Source organism: Sander lucioperca, chromosome 1, assembly GCF_008315115.2.
Source record: "Sander lucioperca isolate FBNREF2018 chromosome 1, SLUC_FBN_1.2, whole genome shotgun sequence".
NCBI lineage: Eukaryota > Metazoa > Chordata > Actinopteri > Perciformes > Percidae > Sander > Sander lucioperca.
The window spans coordinates 49,457,974-49,472,455 of record NC_050173.1 but is presented as its reverse complement, the minus strand read 5'-3'; the positions used below and the strand labels follow the sequence as shown (position 1 = coordinate 49,472,455).

General features: G+C 39.9%; 1 protein-coding gene across 1 annotated transcript; it reads left to right on the top strand.

Annotated features, from left to right (window-relative positions):
• Positions 1 to 3,380: 3,380 nt before the first annotated feature.
• On the top strand, positions 3,381 to 7,567 carry eif4ebp3l (eukaryotic translation initiation factor 4E binding protein 3, like). Its single transcript, XM_031280196.2, has 3 exons — positions 3,381 to 3,773; positions 5,701 to 5,877; positions 7,009 to 7,567. The coding sequence occupies exons 1-3, from the start codon at positions 3,641 to 3,643 to the stop codon at positions 7,035 to 7,037; spliced, it is 339 nt and encodes a 112-aa protein (XP_031136056.1). The 5' UTR covers positions 3,381 to 3,640; the 3' UTR covers positions 7,038 to 7,567.
• Positions 7,568 to 14,482: the final 6,915 nt, after the last annotated feature.

The window sequence follows — 14,482 nt, the reverse complement described above, 5'->3', positions numbered from 1 at the left end:
CTGTCGGGATTTCCTGAGGATCTCCTCTGTGTTGGAAGCAAATTTTAGCAGGTTGTCAAAGATTGTGCCCAGGTACTTATATTTTGCAACAATCTCCACAGGATTCCCATGGATATTGGTGATGACTGCCAAGGCCAGTTCCCTCTGTTTGTTGGAGAAGGTCACTACCATCTCCTTCTACAGGCAGGAGTTTTCACATCACTCTACAAACTCATGAAGCGCTGAGCTGTGGTGATGTCAGGGCCCCGAGAGCAGAGATAGGAGAAGTATGTCATCAGCATACTTGACAAAAAGGTTGGCTGGATGGACCTGCAGTCATCAGTGTACAGAATGAAGAGCAGAGGTGAAAGGTCACAGCCCTGCGGGGAGAGGTGAGAGCCACAGGCCTGAGATCACTCATGGCCTTGATGGCCTGACATGCACTTCTTCACCTTCACAGAAAAGATCCTGAATCGAAATATTTATAATTTCTAATGTTTATCTGCTGGACAAGATGTCTGGAGATGTCTCCTGCCTCACGGAAATTCTCAGCGTATGTGCCCTGGAGACTTGACAAGTGCACATCACACTGCTGTAAGTTGCATATTGGACCATTAATGACTTCCAAACTAGTATTGAGGTCACAAAATGCAAGCCTTTTCTCCCTGTTAAGGTTGGGAAGAAGGTACCGGATAAACCAGGCCAGCACTGAGAGGCTCAGGAGGAGCTTCTACCCTCAGGCCATAGGATCCTAAATGAGGACACTTCCTAATACTGCATTGAGCTGCGGACAACCAATTACAGTACTCTTGAAGCTCACCCCACTCAGTGGTCAGTAAAGGCCACTCTAGGTCAAGCTCAGCTCACTAATAACCTCACAGTGCACATAAGTAATCATCAGAGCTTAAATGTTGCACTTTTAACTAGTTTTTAACATCAGAGTAAATAACCCCCACAGTGACAGAAGAACCAGCTGAGAACAAGAAAAGGAATGGAACAGCACACTGTGTAATGACGTAATTTTAGCCTGCAGCTGTCATGTAGGACCTTATTTACAAAAACTGGGGATCTCTCCTGCTTCACTGAAATTTTCAGTGTGTGCACCACAGACCAAATATCCTTTAGCCAGGGCAGGACATACAATTTATAGTATCGCAGAGACCTGGAGGGCAAAACACACTGCACTGGGAACTCCATGGAGCAATAGACAATGTGATGCCCTACCCTGGCTAAGGGATATTTACACCAGGCCAGCACTGAGAGGCTCAGGAGGAGCTTCTACCCTCAGGCCATAGGATCCTTAATCAGGCATAAAGACTGTACTTTTATATGATTTCATATGACTTATAAATAAATAAATTGATAGATTAACTCATGAATAAGCTCCCAAAATACAAGCAAATTGACAAGGTATTTTTATTTTATTTTTTAACTCTTGCAAACAGAAATGAACTGTATTTTTAAGGAAGATACTACTGGTCATAACAACCTGTTTTATTCCATTTGTAACACTGAGTTCTGTTGCAGTATTTTAAATGTGTTAAATGATTTGCCAATTTGTTAAAAAAAAAGAAAAAAAAAAAGAAGATAAACATCCAAGTAGATATATCAGGTTTTATACATACAAACAGTGGCCCAAATGTATTAATACCGATGTCGCCCTCAAGTGGGTGGAAAAAGGAATCATTTCCTCATAGGAATTGTTACATTGTTTTTACTCACATAAAAATTCTTAATCAACCAGGACTGAAAATTGCACTTTAAAATAAAATTAAAAATATATATTTGTGGTAGCAGTATTTTTTGAAGTAGTATTCTTTCTTCTTTCTATTGTTTTATTTTTCAGTGGAAACTCAATGAGCTGTGTTACTTCATTTTGAAATCCTGAATAAAAATTTTTTTTCTTCAAATGTTTATCTTCTGAACAAGGTGTCGGGTCGGGAGATGTCTCCTGCTTCACTGAAAGTGAATGTGTATGTGCACTGGAGACTTCAGGTGTCCTCATCACACTGCTGAAAGTTGCATTTTGGACCATTATTGACTTCCAAACTAGCGCCTGGTGTAAATATCCTTTAGGCAAGCGATGCCCTACCCTGGCTAAAGGATATATACACCAGGCCAGCACTGAGAGGCTCAGGAGGAGCTTCTACCCTCAGGCCATAGGATCCTGAATGAGGACACTGTGTAAGAGATGTTTTTGACTCTTGCAAACAGAGATTAACTGTATTTTAAAGGAAAATACTACTGGTCATAAGAACATTTTGTATTCCATTTAAAATTTTACATTTAAATGTGAACATGTGTTGCAGTGAGTTTAAATTGGTTAAATAATTTGCCAATTTGTTAAAAATATATAAACATTCAACTAGACATATTAATATTTTGTATACATAAAAACAGTGGCCCAAATGTATTAATGTTGATCATCATAGGAAACTGGAAAGGAACTGAAAGTGTAAATTAAAATTACAAAGTAGTTTTGATTATCATTTAAACCGTTAATCTCAAATACTGTCATTAAACTTTTTTTTTTTTTTTTTTTTTTTACAAATGAAATGTCTGTTAAGTCACTCTATTGCTGAAGGATGTAACATTGGTGATAAGCCTATGGCCCACTGATGAAAGTATTGCAATATTTATATATTTGCAGTATTACGGACTGGGTATCTGTGGTAGCCTAACATTCATGGAAGAAAACTAAATGCTGTTATTACAGTTTTCTTCCTTGTACAGTATACACACACACAAATTGAACTATGTAGGCCGACACATGGTAAAGCAAATGGCAAAACCCTATTGAAAGACAACGTCGACCAGAGATCTGCAGCAGCTGTGAGGCTCTCTCATGGATGTAGGGAGCGCTACGTGAGAAATGTGCAGACTCTGCGCCACACAGTTAAACGCCTGTAGGGGGCAGTGTTGTCGAGTGAGTAACACGGACAGGTGGAAGTGCGCTTGTTTAATGAACCAGAGACGCCCTGGAAAGCAATTTTCTTAATGCCCAATGTTGACAAATGAATAAGAAAATCGCAGTCATTTATTTTAGTCTTACCCCATCCACCAGACCAATGTTGTAATATACTGCATAGCCACATTAAATGGCTGAAGAGAAGCTTTCCTAAAGGATAACAGCTTGAGTGAGAATGATAGGCTGGTGGTAACATCAGCTAGCTACATCTTCACTTTACATTGTATTTTCTCTTGTAGTATAAAATAACATATTTAAACGTTCAATATTTGTGTTCTCATCATAATATGTGATGATCAATCAGCAGATTTTCCCTCCTACTCCTACTTACCTTCTCTCCGCCCCCACGGACTGTCTTGTACTTGAAAACATTCGCACTATCACATATCCGTTGCCCCACGTGTCTCAGAGCTGTTGCACAAAAACATCACGAGTGGCTGCCTGCTACAAATACAGCACATGGTAGCTGCTTATAGAGGCGGACAGCACCGGGCCCCAAACTCTCAACTTGTTTGAATTATCAGTTTACAAGTTTAAGTTACTTAACTTGTACTTTGGTAACTGTTATTTGAAAAAAAAAACATTACAACTTTGATTTCGTTTGTCTTTGTGCAAGGCTGTGCGCGAGCGTTTCATAGCGAGTTTGAGGACTTTTAATATCACTCCGCCTGCAGCAGCCACGCAGAAGCTAGCATGTCGACCGGCACAAATGAAGTTAAAAGCTGCCCTATCCCCACCAGGGTGGTCACCCCAAAGGACTGGTCCCAGATTCCCGACTGTTACAGCCAGACACCCGGGGGGACGCTCTTCTCCACCACCCCTGGAGGTAAGAACTGGGGACTGCTGCGCTTTCTCTCGAGGTTTCGTAGTAGTCTTTAGAAAGTGTGTTCGCACCGCGGAACCTGCCAGAAAAAAGTTAGCTAGAGTTGTAACGTTAACCCAATTATTTGTGCATACCTGCAAATGCTCACAGCTCGTCGACAAGCTCTCGCGAGAAGCTCCAAACAATACAAATATGCAGCTGATAAAAGTATCTGTTTAAAAATATAATTTAGCTCGCCCTAACGCCATAGAATAACCAAATTAGCTTAAACTCTAAACAATTGGTAACTAAAAACATAAATGCTGTCAACAAGTTTGCTGTCGTTTTGTAAATCAAACAATACAGTACTTTTTTTTACATAGATTACACTCAAACATAAGTATGTAACGTTAGTCAGACAGTTTTTACTGTTTTTATATTACTAAGTTTCAACTAAATACTAAACAGTAACAGACATGTACATCTTTCCATTGCTAATAGCATAACAATACTAGTAACTTAGCCTTACACGGGATATGCAGGGTTATTGGCATAAACATAAACATAAAAAAACATAACATCCATTGGGGTCTGAACCCAATGGATGAATGCTGCATCGAAAACATTGACGTTTAGTTTAGTTTATTAAGGATCCCCATTAGCTGACGCCTTGACGACCAGCTAGTCTTCCTGGGGTCCAACACTACATTTAGTCAAACAATATTAAAACATTAAAGACAACAAGAGCAGTCTAACCCGTGATTTGTGATTTAAAAAGGGGTGTATGTGTCCAGCTGCCAGAACAGAAGAGGGATTGGCCTCTGCCAGTGGAGGAGTTGAGAGGCTGTCCTATCCCCGCTGCTCTTTGCTTTGCATTTCAGGAACAGTAGAGAACATTTTGTACAAGTTAAGAGGAGGAGGGGAAGGACATGTCTAATGTGGGGAGTGTGAGCAATATGTTTTTTAAAAATCTGTACCAAAAATTGATGCCACTGCTAACACGGCATAGGAACTTGCAACACAGTTCGGACTTGTATTCCACTTTATGTGCAACACCTTCCACTCTGCGAGGGTCGTGCCATGTGTTGCTAGACCGACCCCTTTTTTACATAACTGCTCTGCACTCTAATGCTGTCTTGGAATGCATTGCTTGCACTATGCTATAGCTTGCATTCCAGCCCTCTTTCCTCGCCCCATTTCTCTCTATTCCCCCTCTGCTTGGCTTCCCTTTGTCCAGGACGAACTGCTCACCACAGTTATTACATAACATGTTTTTCCTCGTGGCGAGGTTCAGCAGGTTTAAACTCCAATAAAAAAGCAGCAGACCACTCCTTGACTCAGTCATGTCCTGGTCAAACTTATCACAACACGCCATTTATAACACTGTTTTCGCTTGGAGTTGGCCAAGTCCAAATGGTGACAGACATGAGACTGCCAGAAAGATTTTAGATGTGGCAAGCTGCAGGGTTTGTGTGATTGCTTTACCTCGAAATCATGTCATCGCTGTGAGAAAACTTGAGAAAAGCTTGGATAGATGCCTATGCATTTCACATCTACTGTCAATGTTAAAGATTTTACCCAGTCAAAGAACAAACATGTGGCTTGCTTAAGCCTCAGGGCCTCTTGCTTCAAAGAGAGAATGTTTTGTACTCTGATTTCCTAGAACTCATGGCAGTGACATCCTTCAGCCCTCCCCCCTGCGCGCACACAGAACCCTGCTTTTCTCACTCAAATCGCCTCTGGTAGAGGATAATGATACTTAACTCCAATGTGCACCTTGCTAAGCTGTAAAGATGCTCTTGTAATAACGTATCTATCATATATTAGATATTCCAGCTTTTGGTCTGTTGTGTTTTGTCTTCAGAGCATTAACTTCACTTTTGATCATTAAGTGATTAAGTAAGTCATTTGATGTTTGTTAACTTTTCTTTTTTTGTCTCTCAAAACCCAGGTACCCGCATCATTTACGACAGAAAATTTCTGTTGGACTGTCGAAACTCCCCTCTTGCCCGTACCCCCCCATGCTGTCTGCCCCAGATCCCAGGGGTAACAGTACCTTCTACGCACCCCATGGGAAAACTGCAGGATCTCAAGGAGGAGGCTGAGGAAGAAGAAAAGGACATTGCGGGTAAGCATACAACTACCTAGTTTACTCTGACTAGTTTTTATAGAGTGGACTGGTAAACACACATTTCCAAGTTCATGTGTGCAAACACATGTCCATACATCTTTCATGCTTTTTGTAGTTTTATAAAAATCTAAATATCCCCCCACAATGCACACTTTTGTAGCCCTGTCTAATATCCTAAGAACTACTCATTCATTTCCCTATGCATAGAATACTTTTCCAGCTGTGTTCTCATGTACTTGAAACCCTTTTGTTTCCACCATGAGTCGCCAGTTTTTACATTGTCATGAGTATTCAACATGTGCTAATACAGCAGATAGGTGCAGCATATATTCTCGCAGTGCTATGCCTACATTTTTGCAACACAGCAGTTGCTCAGGCATTATGGCCATGTGTTAGTTTAGTCTTTTAGAGGCTGTAGCTTTTATGGGTTTAACTAGGCTTTTAAAACTAGGTCAGTGGCTAATTACTTAACAATCACTATATATGTCATACTGTATAAGCTAGGCTTTTTCTAAATTTTAAGCTGATGGTGTCAGCTGTTAATTTGTTGTTGCTGACAGGTTAAGAAAAATCAAGTTATTTAGCAAATATATGGGTCAACTGAATTTTCTGTGTTTCTGTTAGCCCTCTCCAGAGGAGGAAATTAATGAAATAAATGAAGAAAAAAAAAAAAATGAAAAGATATTATCACTCATTGGAAATAAAATGAGGGCAGTGTAAACCAAAGGTTTGGGCTCATGGGCAAGTTGAGACAGCTATTTATTATTAAGCAAAAATACATCAAACCATCAATCTGTCCCTCTCCATTCCTCCTGTCAAAAATAAAGACCATAGGGATTAGTGTCGACCCCTTTTTCCCCTGTCACCCTTGTCTGGGTCGGTAAACACACAGGACATGTCACGCGGTCTGGATTTGCAAGCTCCACCCAGTAGTCAAATGTTTAGTGTTTTTTTTTCTTGCCAGTTATGAATGCATTGATAAGGTCTGTACTTTGCCATCTTCTCTGTAGTCCGTTAAAGGTGTGGTTGTGCTTTGGGTACGTACACAAATGTTTTGCAAACTGCCAGCTGATTGTCAAATACCTCCCCTTTTTAATCTCAACTGTTTCTTCTCTCCCTTTTCAACAGATGACAACCAGTTTGAGATGGACATCTGAGCTCCAGTATTACCTCCTGTGGAGAATTATTAGTTAAAACGCCTCCAAGGTCATTAATGACTGTAATGCATTACATTTCAAGCTTTTTTTTTCACCTTTTTTAAATAAAAGCTTTTGTGAGGAACCAAAAAGAATGGAATAGTTTGAAAACTATAGGGTGTTTTTAACCCTGTGTTAAGCAAAGAAATGGTCTGATTGGTCACTTCAGAGCTGCAGCAGGATTGAAAAAATCCATTTTGATTTAACTTTTTTTAATCTTTTGTAAATAACATTGTACAATGTAGCCTATTTTTTAAGTTGGGGAATATAAGATGATTACATTAAGACATGTAGAGTTTTTCACTGCAGGCATCAGTTGTTTTGTTGTATCTTCCCCCCAAAAAACGGATGGCTAACTTTCTTTGTGTTGGGCAAACAAGTGTCTCCTAATATTGGGGGTCAGGGCCTTCTGAAAATCAGCTCCTACTCTGTTTTGTACAGAGGGAGAGTTTAAATGTGAATAATTTCAATTAAAGGCTATTCAGACTGTGGGCAATTGTTTGTGTGTGTGTGTTGTTTTCTTCCATGAAATGTGTGTGTGTGTGTGTGTGTGTATGTGTATATATATATATATATATATATATAAAAATAAGATCTTGTCTGTAACACCTTGTGTAATGTAAAGGCGTGTCTCAGAAGCCTACATGTTAATGAGTTGCATAACCGTCTCATGTATGGAATGGTATGTTTTTGTGCACTGTTGGAGTGACCTCCCCTCACACAGGCAGACAGACTTGGCCCATCTGTGTTGAACTGATTAAGCAGTTAAGCTTTAGGCTAAGTTATTAGCATTATGGTCAAATATATGCATACTCTATGTTGCACAAGATGGAATATTGAACAGTCAGAACAATCTTAATGTATGACAATACATAAGTCTAATAAAACAAAAGATCTAGCTAATGATAATTTTGTGGATATTTCTGAACAACAAGATTGAATTGAAGTGCACCATTAGCACATGTTACTAAAGGGCTGAAAGCTATCCCAGACCCATGTACACGGTGTATTCAGCCTCACACTATCAGCAGGGTCAGGGCTTGTTCCAGACCCTGATCTGTAGATTAGGGAGGCTGACTGTAGGAGTAGGTCTGGTCCTAAGGAATGAGGTCAGCTGTAGCTCAAAGACCAGGCATATTGAAACTACTCTGCAATGTGGGGGTGGGATGTGACACCTGCTGGTATTTGACCAGGCAGTTATTTCAGACATGTAATTTTGGATTTGCTATGTATCTGTGAGTTATGTTGAGGCAGATACGGCATAAATATTTGTTTCAGCACTGATGACCCCAAAACTTGGATTTTAAAGCTATTGCTTTGTATTTGCTATATATCTTCAAGTGAGAACAGATAAGCAGATCCCTATGCGTCATAAGTTAGTGATGTCTGCTCAGCTGGTCTAGTCCCATGGCCTTACAGGTGTGACTAGGAAACACTTTGCATTGCATCAAGGTTAACTGACTTTTGGCCAGGAGGCTTTGATTTACATGATTTTATATATTATTTATGATGAGACCCGGAGCAGGTTTAAACATGTTCAGTATTTGGTCCATCACAATTTTTCTAAGAGCATGCCAAACTAACTTACTGTGTGCCATAGTGTTACTGTGTCCTACTGGAACCAGACTGGATACACTGCAGTGCAGAATGATTAGATATTTGTCAAATGTCAGGGTAATACTTAATCACTTGGCTGTTTTTGTAAAATGTGCTGATTGACCCCCATGTTTAAACAAGTTTATGTGTATGTTTGTGCTAGGCGCACATGAGAACAAGGCCAGAAGACTATGAAAAAACGCCACATGCCCCCGTTGTGTAGTTTTGAGGGATTTCCTCTCTGGCAGAGGGGGAGGTATGAAACTGAAAATAATACTCAAATGTTTTTTGTGACACAGTGAGGAGTGGGTAAGGGGATTTTAACAACATGCAAATTTACTGGTACACCTGATATAATCATTCAATATCCAGAAAAAGGGGTGAAGGTGTTTATATATTATATACTGTACATAGACATTTGATTTGAATTTGTACTACACTTCAAGAAGCATGACATGTAGTCTACAATTGTCAACAATAAAGTCTTTTCCCTTCATAAATAAGCCTTTTGACCCATTGAAAACCAATGATGACAAATTATGGTAACGAGGTACATCATAAGTTAAAGGGATTGTTGACTGTCTAGTTTAAAATAGCCCTCTCATGAGTGACAAGTCATAGTTTGAAATAAGACAAATGCACCCATATCATTGTGATTATAGGTTTAAAGTGTGTTCACTTTGGACAAAATTCACTCTGTATGCGATATCTGCCTTTCTTATCCATCTGCACAATAGCATGATGATAACATGGCTACATACATTTAATGTAAATGTCATGTAAAATATAATATGCCTGCATAGAATTAGCTTTCACGCTTCCAATCACATCTGTACATAATTTGCTAGCATGCAGTAAATGGCTAAAGGTCTTTTTTTTTATAATTATAAACTGATAAATGGGATTACATCGAGACATTTTTGTAGCAGTGGTAATCCTTTGCTCAGAGTGGGAGCTAGCATGTTTATCACCGAGCATGTGACAGTGACACATAAGCTTGTCAGTAACATTCTGGGCAAGGTATCGATCACAGAGCTCGGCCCAAAAGTGTCTGCAAACATGTATTTAACATGGCATGGGATTTTATTGTTTAGAAATTTGACGCATTCTACAAACCCCTATATTGTTATCGTGAGAGTGCATACTATAATTCCGTATATTTCAGGAGTAAAAATAGTCATTTTGAAGGGATAAAAATGTTTAGTACTATTTAACTGCATCATACTTTACAGTGAATCCAAATAGTGACCGTAAGTGTTTTAAATGTGAGGTTCTGCTTGCTCCTGATATAAAATGCTTCATCTTGGTAGAGAACCAGTCAATGGTTTGATTGCCTTACATCCATAAAATGTTGTTTTGGATAATATCAGCCTTGTACCACTGTAAACAACTACACTCCAGACGACCACCCCTGCCTTGCCTCTGAGTTTCAATGAACTCTGGTAATCTTGCTCCATTGCCCTTTTCCATAGACAAACTATTTCCCCTTTTCACCCCCTCCCTCTGCTGCCCTTCCTATTTCCCTGTAAGAGAGTTCGGTAGAGTCCAGCTGGCCGACCAGGCTCTATTTTTGTCAGCTGTTCCTGTTGAAGCTGTTGGTTCAGGCTAGGGCTGAATTGCTGGGGTGACGATGTAAACAGACACTCATACACAAGGCCAGCTTGGTCACATCTATCATGACAGGGTGGGGACTGGGGCTGAAGTGGATCGCATGTTTATCTCATGGATGAACACACATACATAAAACTGTAATTTACATTACTTTTAAGCCAACTGTTTTACAGAGGTAAGAGGTAAGAGGTAAATGATATTCAATTCTTAACGGGTTGTGTCTCAGATTTCATTCACTTCTTGGATTACACTAGATTCATAGACAAGTATATTATGAAATATACTTGTCACACTGATTTAATCTGTTTAGCTTCTGTAGGTGAGGTTTGCAACAAAGGACGTAAAGTGTAGAAAATTCCAAGAATTGTTTTGTATTGTCCTTCAGCTACACTGAAAGCAAACCTCGGCCTTGCTCACTATACTGTACAACAAATTTGTTGAGAATGACAATGCAGAATACACTGTGTTGTATTTGGCTCACTTTTAGGATAAAGGTTATGATTCCTTTGCTGTTTGTTGCAGAATCTCTGATATGTCTCACAGGACAGTCTCAGATCAGTCTTTTAACTGCTGCTGCCAGGCTATTGCTTAATGTGTCACCAGAAACAATACTTTTAACTAACATGTTTTCCATGCATGACTTTGTACTAACTGTACATATAGCTTAGTGTGTGTTTGCCAAAGGTCAGGTCCTTGTTTCTCACCAGTGGCCTACAACTTTGTCTGTTGTCATAGGCTACCTATTGTAAATACTCATTGTGCAAGCTTTTATGACACATGACATGGTCTGGTATCACCTTGCAGAATAGAGACAATTTCCCTTTAAATTCCACTGTCAATGGCAGCTGCCAGGCTGGCTGCTGGTATGCTACTATGTCCATACTGTACTCATGTAATGTCATGTCTAATGGAGGAACTGAGATGATGTTTCACAATCCTGTCTCCCAACCCTGCCACCCCTTGTATATGTGTGCGATACATATGCATGGTTGCGTTTATTAGACAGCTATAATGAATAGTTACTTTACAGATTAATAGTATACATACTAATGGATTGTAGAATATGATACTTTAAAAAAAATAGATTAACTACCTAACAGCATGTAACATAGCTCCACCTCACACTGCTTCTAGACATTTCTTCCACCACACCACTGGCTTGTATGCGCTATATTTGTACATGCATTCACAATAAAAGTAAATACTGCATGTGTTCTTCACTCTGTCTGTGAGCTGTCTTGTCACTTCCCATCTAAAAACAGCAAAGACACTGACACTGAGTTAAAGCTTGACATGTGCAGAAAGGGCCCCAGAGCCATAGCTCTTTCTTGTCATAACAGAAACTGAGCAGGACCCCAGTGCACGATATTATATGAAGAACACACTCACGCAGGGCGTTCAACTTGCAGATGTGCTAAGTCAGTCTTGACAGATTTTGCGCCTAAACTAGCTACCGCATATAGAGGGTTTTCACCGACGTCACGTTCTGGGCGGTAACCTGGATGCGCGGCCATATTGGAGGCACTCAGTGTAAACAACTGAATGGAGTAATGGAGTATTGTGCACTTTGGATACTTTAATACTTTATGTCTATAAAAAAGATCATCAAAACGTGTCCAAGATGCAAAGGCATGGAAGGACTTGGACCACACAAAAAAGGCGCGATATTTTGAGAAATTACAGTTTACTGGCGGTGCAGATCCCTACAAGTTGGCTCCCTCTTCTTGGATCCATGGCGAACTGGTGATTCTTCCTTCAGTTGCATATCCCGATATAGTCAACTATCTGGTTTTCTCGCCGAGCCCATACACAGCAGAAGACCTTAAATCCTACAAAAGTTTGGAGGCTTATAACCAGATGGTGTGTGGATGGGTGAGGGAGACGCAGTACCAAGTCATTAACGACCAATGTGGTGTGAAGGCCAAAGTAAGTAATGCAATAACGTCTTTAATCAACCTAACCTTAACTGTATGATATCATTGCGATACTCAAGGTGTAGCCAAGTGACTCTCAATAGTTTTTTTTTTCATTTCAAAGACCGAACAAGACAGAGTTTTCCCTTGTAGATCCTGGTTGAGCTTTGCCAACCACAAGCGCCTCCTTTCCTCTGATAACTTCTGGCATTCCTCTCCCTGGTTTTTAATAACTTTTGGAAGTCGATATTATTCCAAATGTTTTTCTCGGTCTGACCTATTGGTACAACCTAAAACACAGTAATAATTAACCATTTTCCTTGACGTCGTTCGGGATCTACTTCAGTGCCTGTGCTTTGTTGTGATGCAGAGTACCTCCAACATGGCGTCTTCGGTCTGATGACGCGCTGTGAAAACCCTCTATACTATCGTCTCGTCACATGATCACACGAGATTCGACACTGGACAACATCAACATACATATTACTCAGCAATCATCATTGCATATACTAGTACAGTGCCCCTTCAAAATGTGCCTGTTTGGAATAGGCCGGTTGCTAGGCCTGTGGTATTGCTGCTTGTAGCTTTCTCCAGAACCATTGTACTTTTTAAAAAAAAAAAAGTTTAATCTTTAAGTAATTATTTACATAAAGACCCCCGGGGGGCTCTCTTACGTATGATATCTAGTATTGGCAAAAATGCCTTTTTATTGACTTTCCTCTTAGCGAAATGATCTGAGTGAATTTAAGCTGGGCTTCTATTGTGAAGGGTAGACACGGAAGAGTCAGTGTTATGGCAGTGCTTTTTTCCCACAACCTTTTTTCCTTAACCTTTATTGTGTGGTCGTTTAGTTTTATTCACAGTTTATTAATATCCAATATCCAATGCTGTCCAAACTGCTCCAAATTCCAAACGCCAATTCGTTTGGTACCCAGGAAACAAAGTGTGAAGTAGATTGAATGAATGGTTCATGAGATATTTCAAAGACAACAGACACACACACATACAGGGATTCCCCCCAAAATACCAAAGATACAAAACAAATACCATGACGGAGATAGTTTTGATTTTTGAGGGCATGCATAGCAAATGGAACTGTTTGTTGACGTGAGTTCTTTGAACACGGGCATATTTCCGAGGTGGCAATCTGAATCACTCGCAGTCATTTTTACTCTCTGCCCAACACATTGTTGGTGGGCCCGCTCTGTCTAAGGGGCCCCCACACCACAGGCCCCAGTGCAACTGCACTGCCTGCGCGGTCTATATGTACACCCCTGGAGCAGGCACACTCAAATATTGGCTGCTCTTCTATGAACACAACATCTTACAATTACACAGTCATGTGTGTGGACCTTGTAACCCAGATAATTGCCAAGCACTTCATTTAGTTTAGAGGCATTCAGTCCCTTTGTTGTATAAGCTCTCTTTTAAATCAAACGTTTGCCTACCATGTCTTTGAATCATTGCTATTTAAATACACTTTTTGAGATAAAAATGCCAGTCTTCACAGTGTCTTTTGGTTGGAAAAATGTCAAGAAAACCAGTTGAAATGTAAATTTTGTTTAAATCAGGTAACTGAAGTGCTCCCCATGTGCTATTTTTTTTTATTGTAGGGCCTTTGTCTGAGTGACATGTGATGCTGATAATGAAATTTCTGAAAACAAAAATAAAACAAAAACATTGGCAACTATATTAGCATACATAACACCACAACTGTTTAACAACTCACTGTTCATTGTAGTGCAAGAAAATTCAGCAACCTGCACCTCAGAGAAGAATAGACTGGGCATAGTCTGACATCTGCTGGGAGAAAACCAGTAGTGTTAGCCAAACAGGTGCATATGGTCAATAAAAACATAATGATGTTGCTACATAAGGGGAGCTCCAAAATATGTGTTAATATTTATACGTAGTTATATTAAATGTAATATTACATAATAGTAGCAAGAGCTGCCAAGTGTCCATAAGCTTATTAAAATCAAAAATCAAATTCCAAGGGCGGAAGCAACGAGGTCACTACTTAATGATTAACGTTTATTAGTCACCCATCTCGGCTATTATCTTACCTCCTATTAATTCGTCATTGACTTGGTGATGTAGGCCTATTTAATCTTTTATCTCGTTAGATCATGGATGTACTAAGAGAATGATGAGAAAGAGTTAGATGGAGTCTGCTGACTTCCCACTGTTCATCGCTTTGTCTTTTGATTGGACGCTACTGGCAGCGAGTGTCGCATCAGCCAATCCGCTCTTTTGTTGCCCACGAGCACTCCTCCCCTTTGTGCC

Excerpts from the sequence above, each read along its gene's own strand:
- eif4ebp3l (XM_031280196.2), top strand. The coding sequence starts at position 3,641 with ATGTCGACCGGCACAAATGAAGTTAAAAGCTGCCCTATCCCCACCAGG. Across the intron at positions 3,774-5,700 it reads CTTCTCCACCACCCCTGGAG|GTACCCGCATCATTTACGAC; the intron begins GTAAGAACTGGG and ends CTCAAAACCCAG. Across the intron at positions 5,878-7,008 it reads AGAAGAAAAGGACATTGCGG|ATGACAACCAGTTTGAGATG; the intron begins GTAAGCATACAA and ends CCTTTTCAACAG.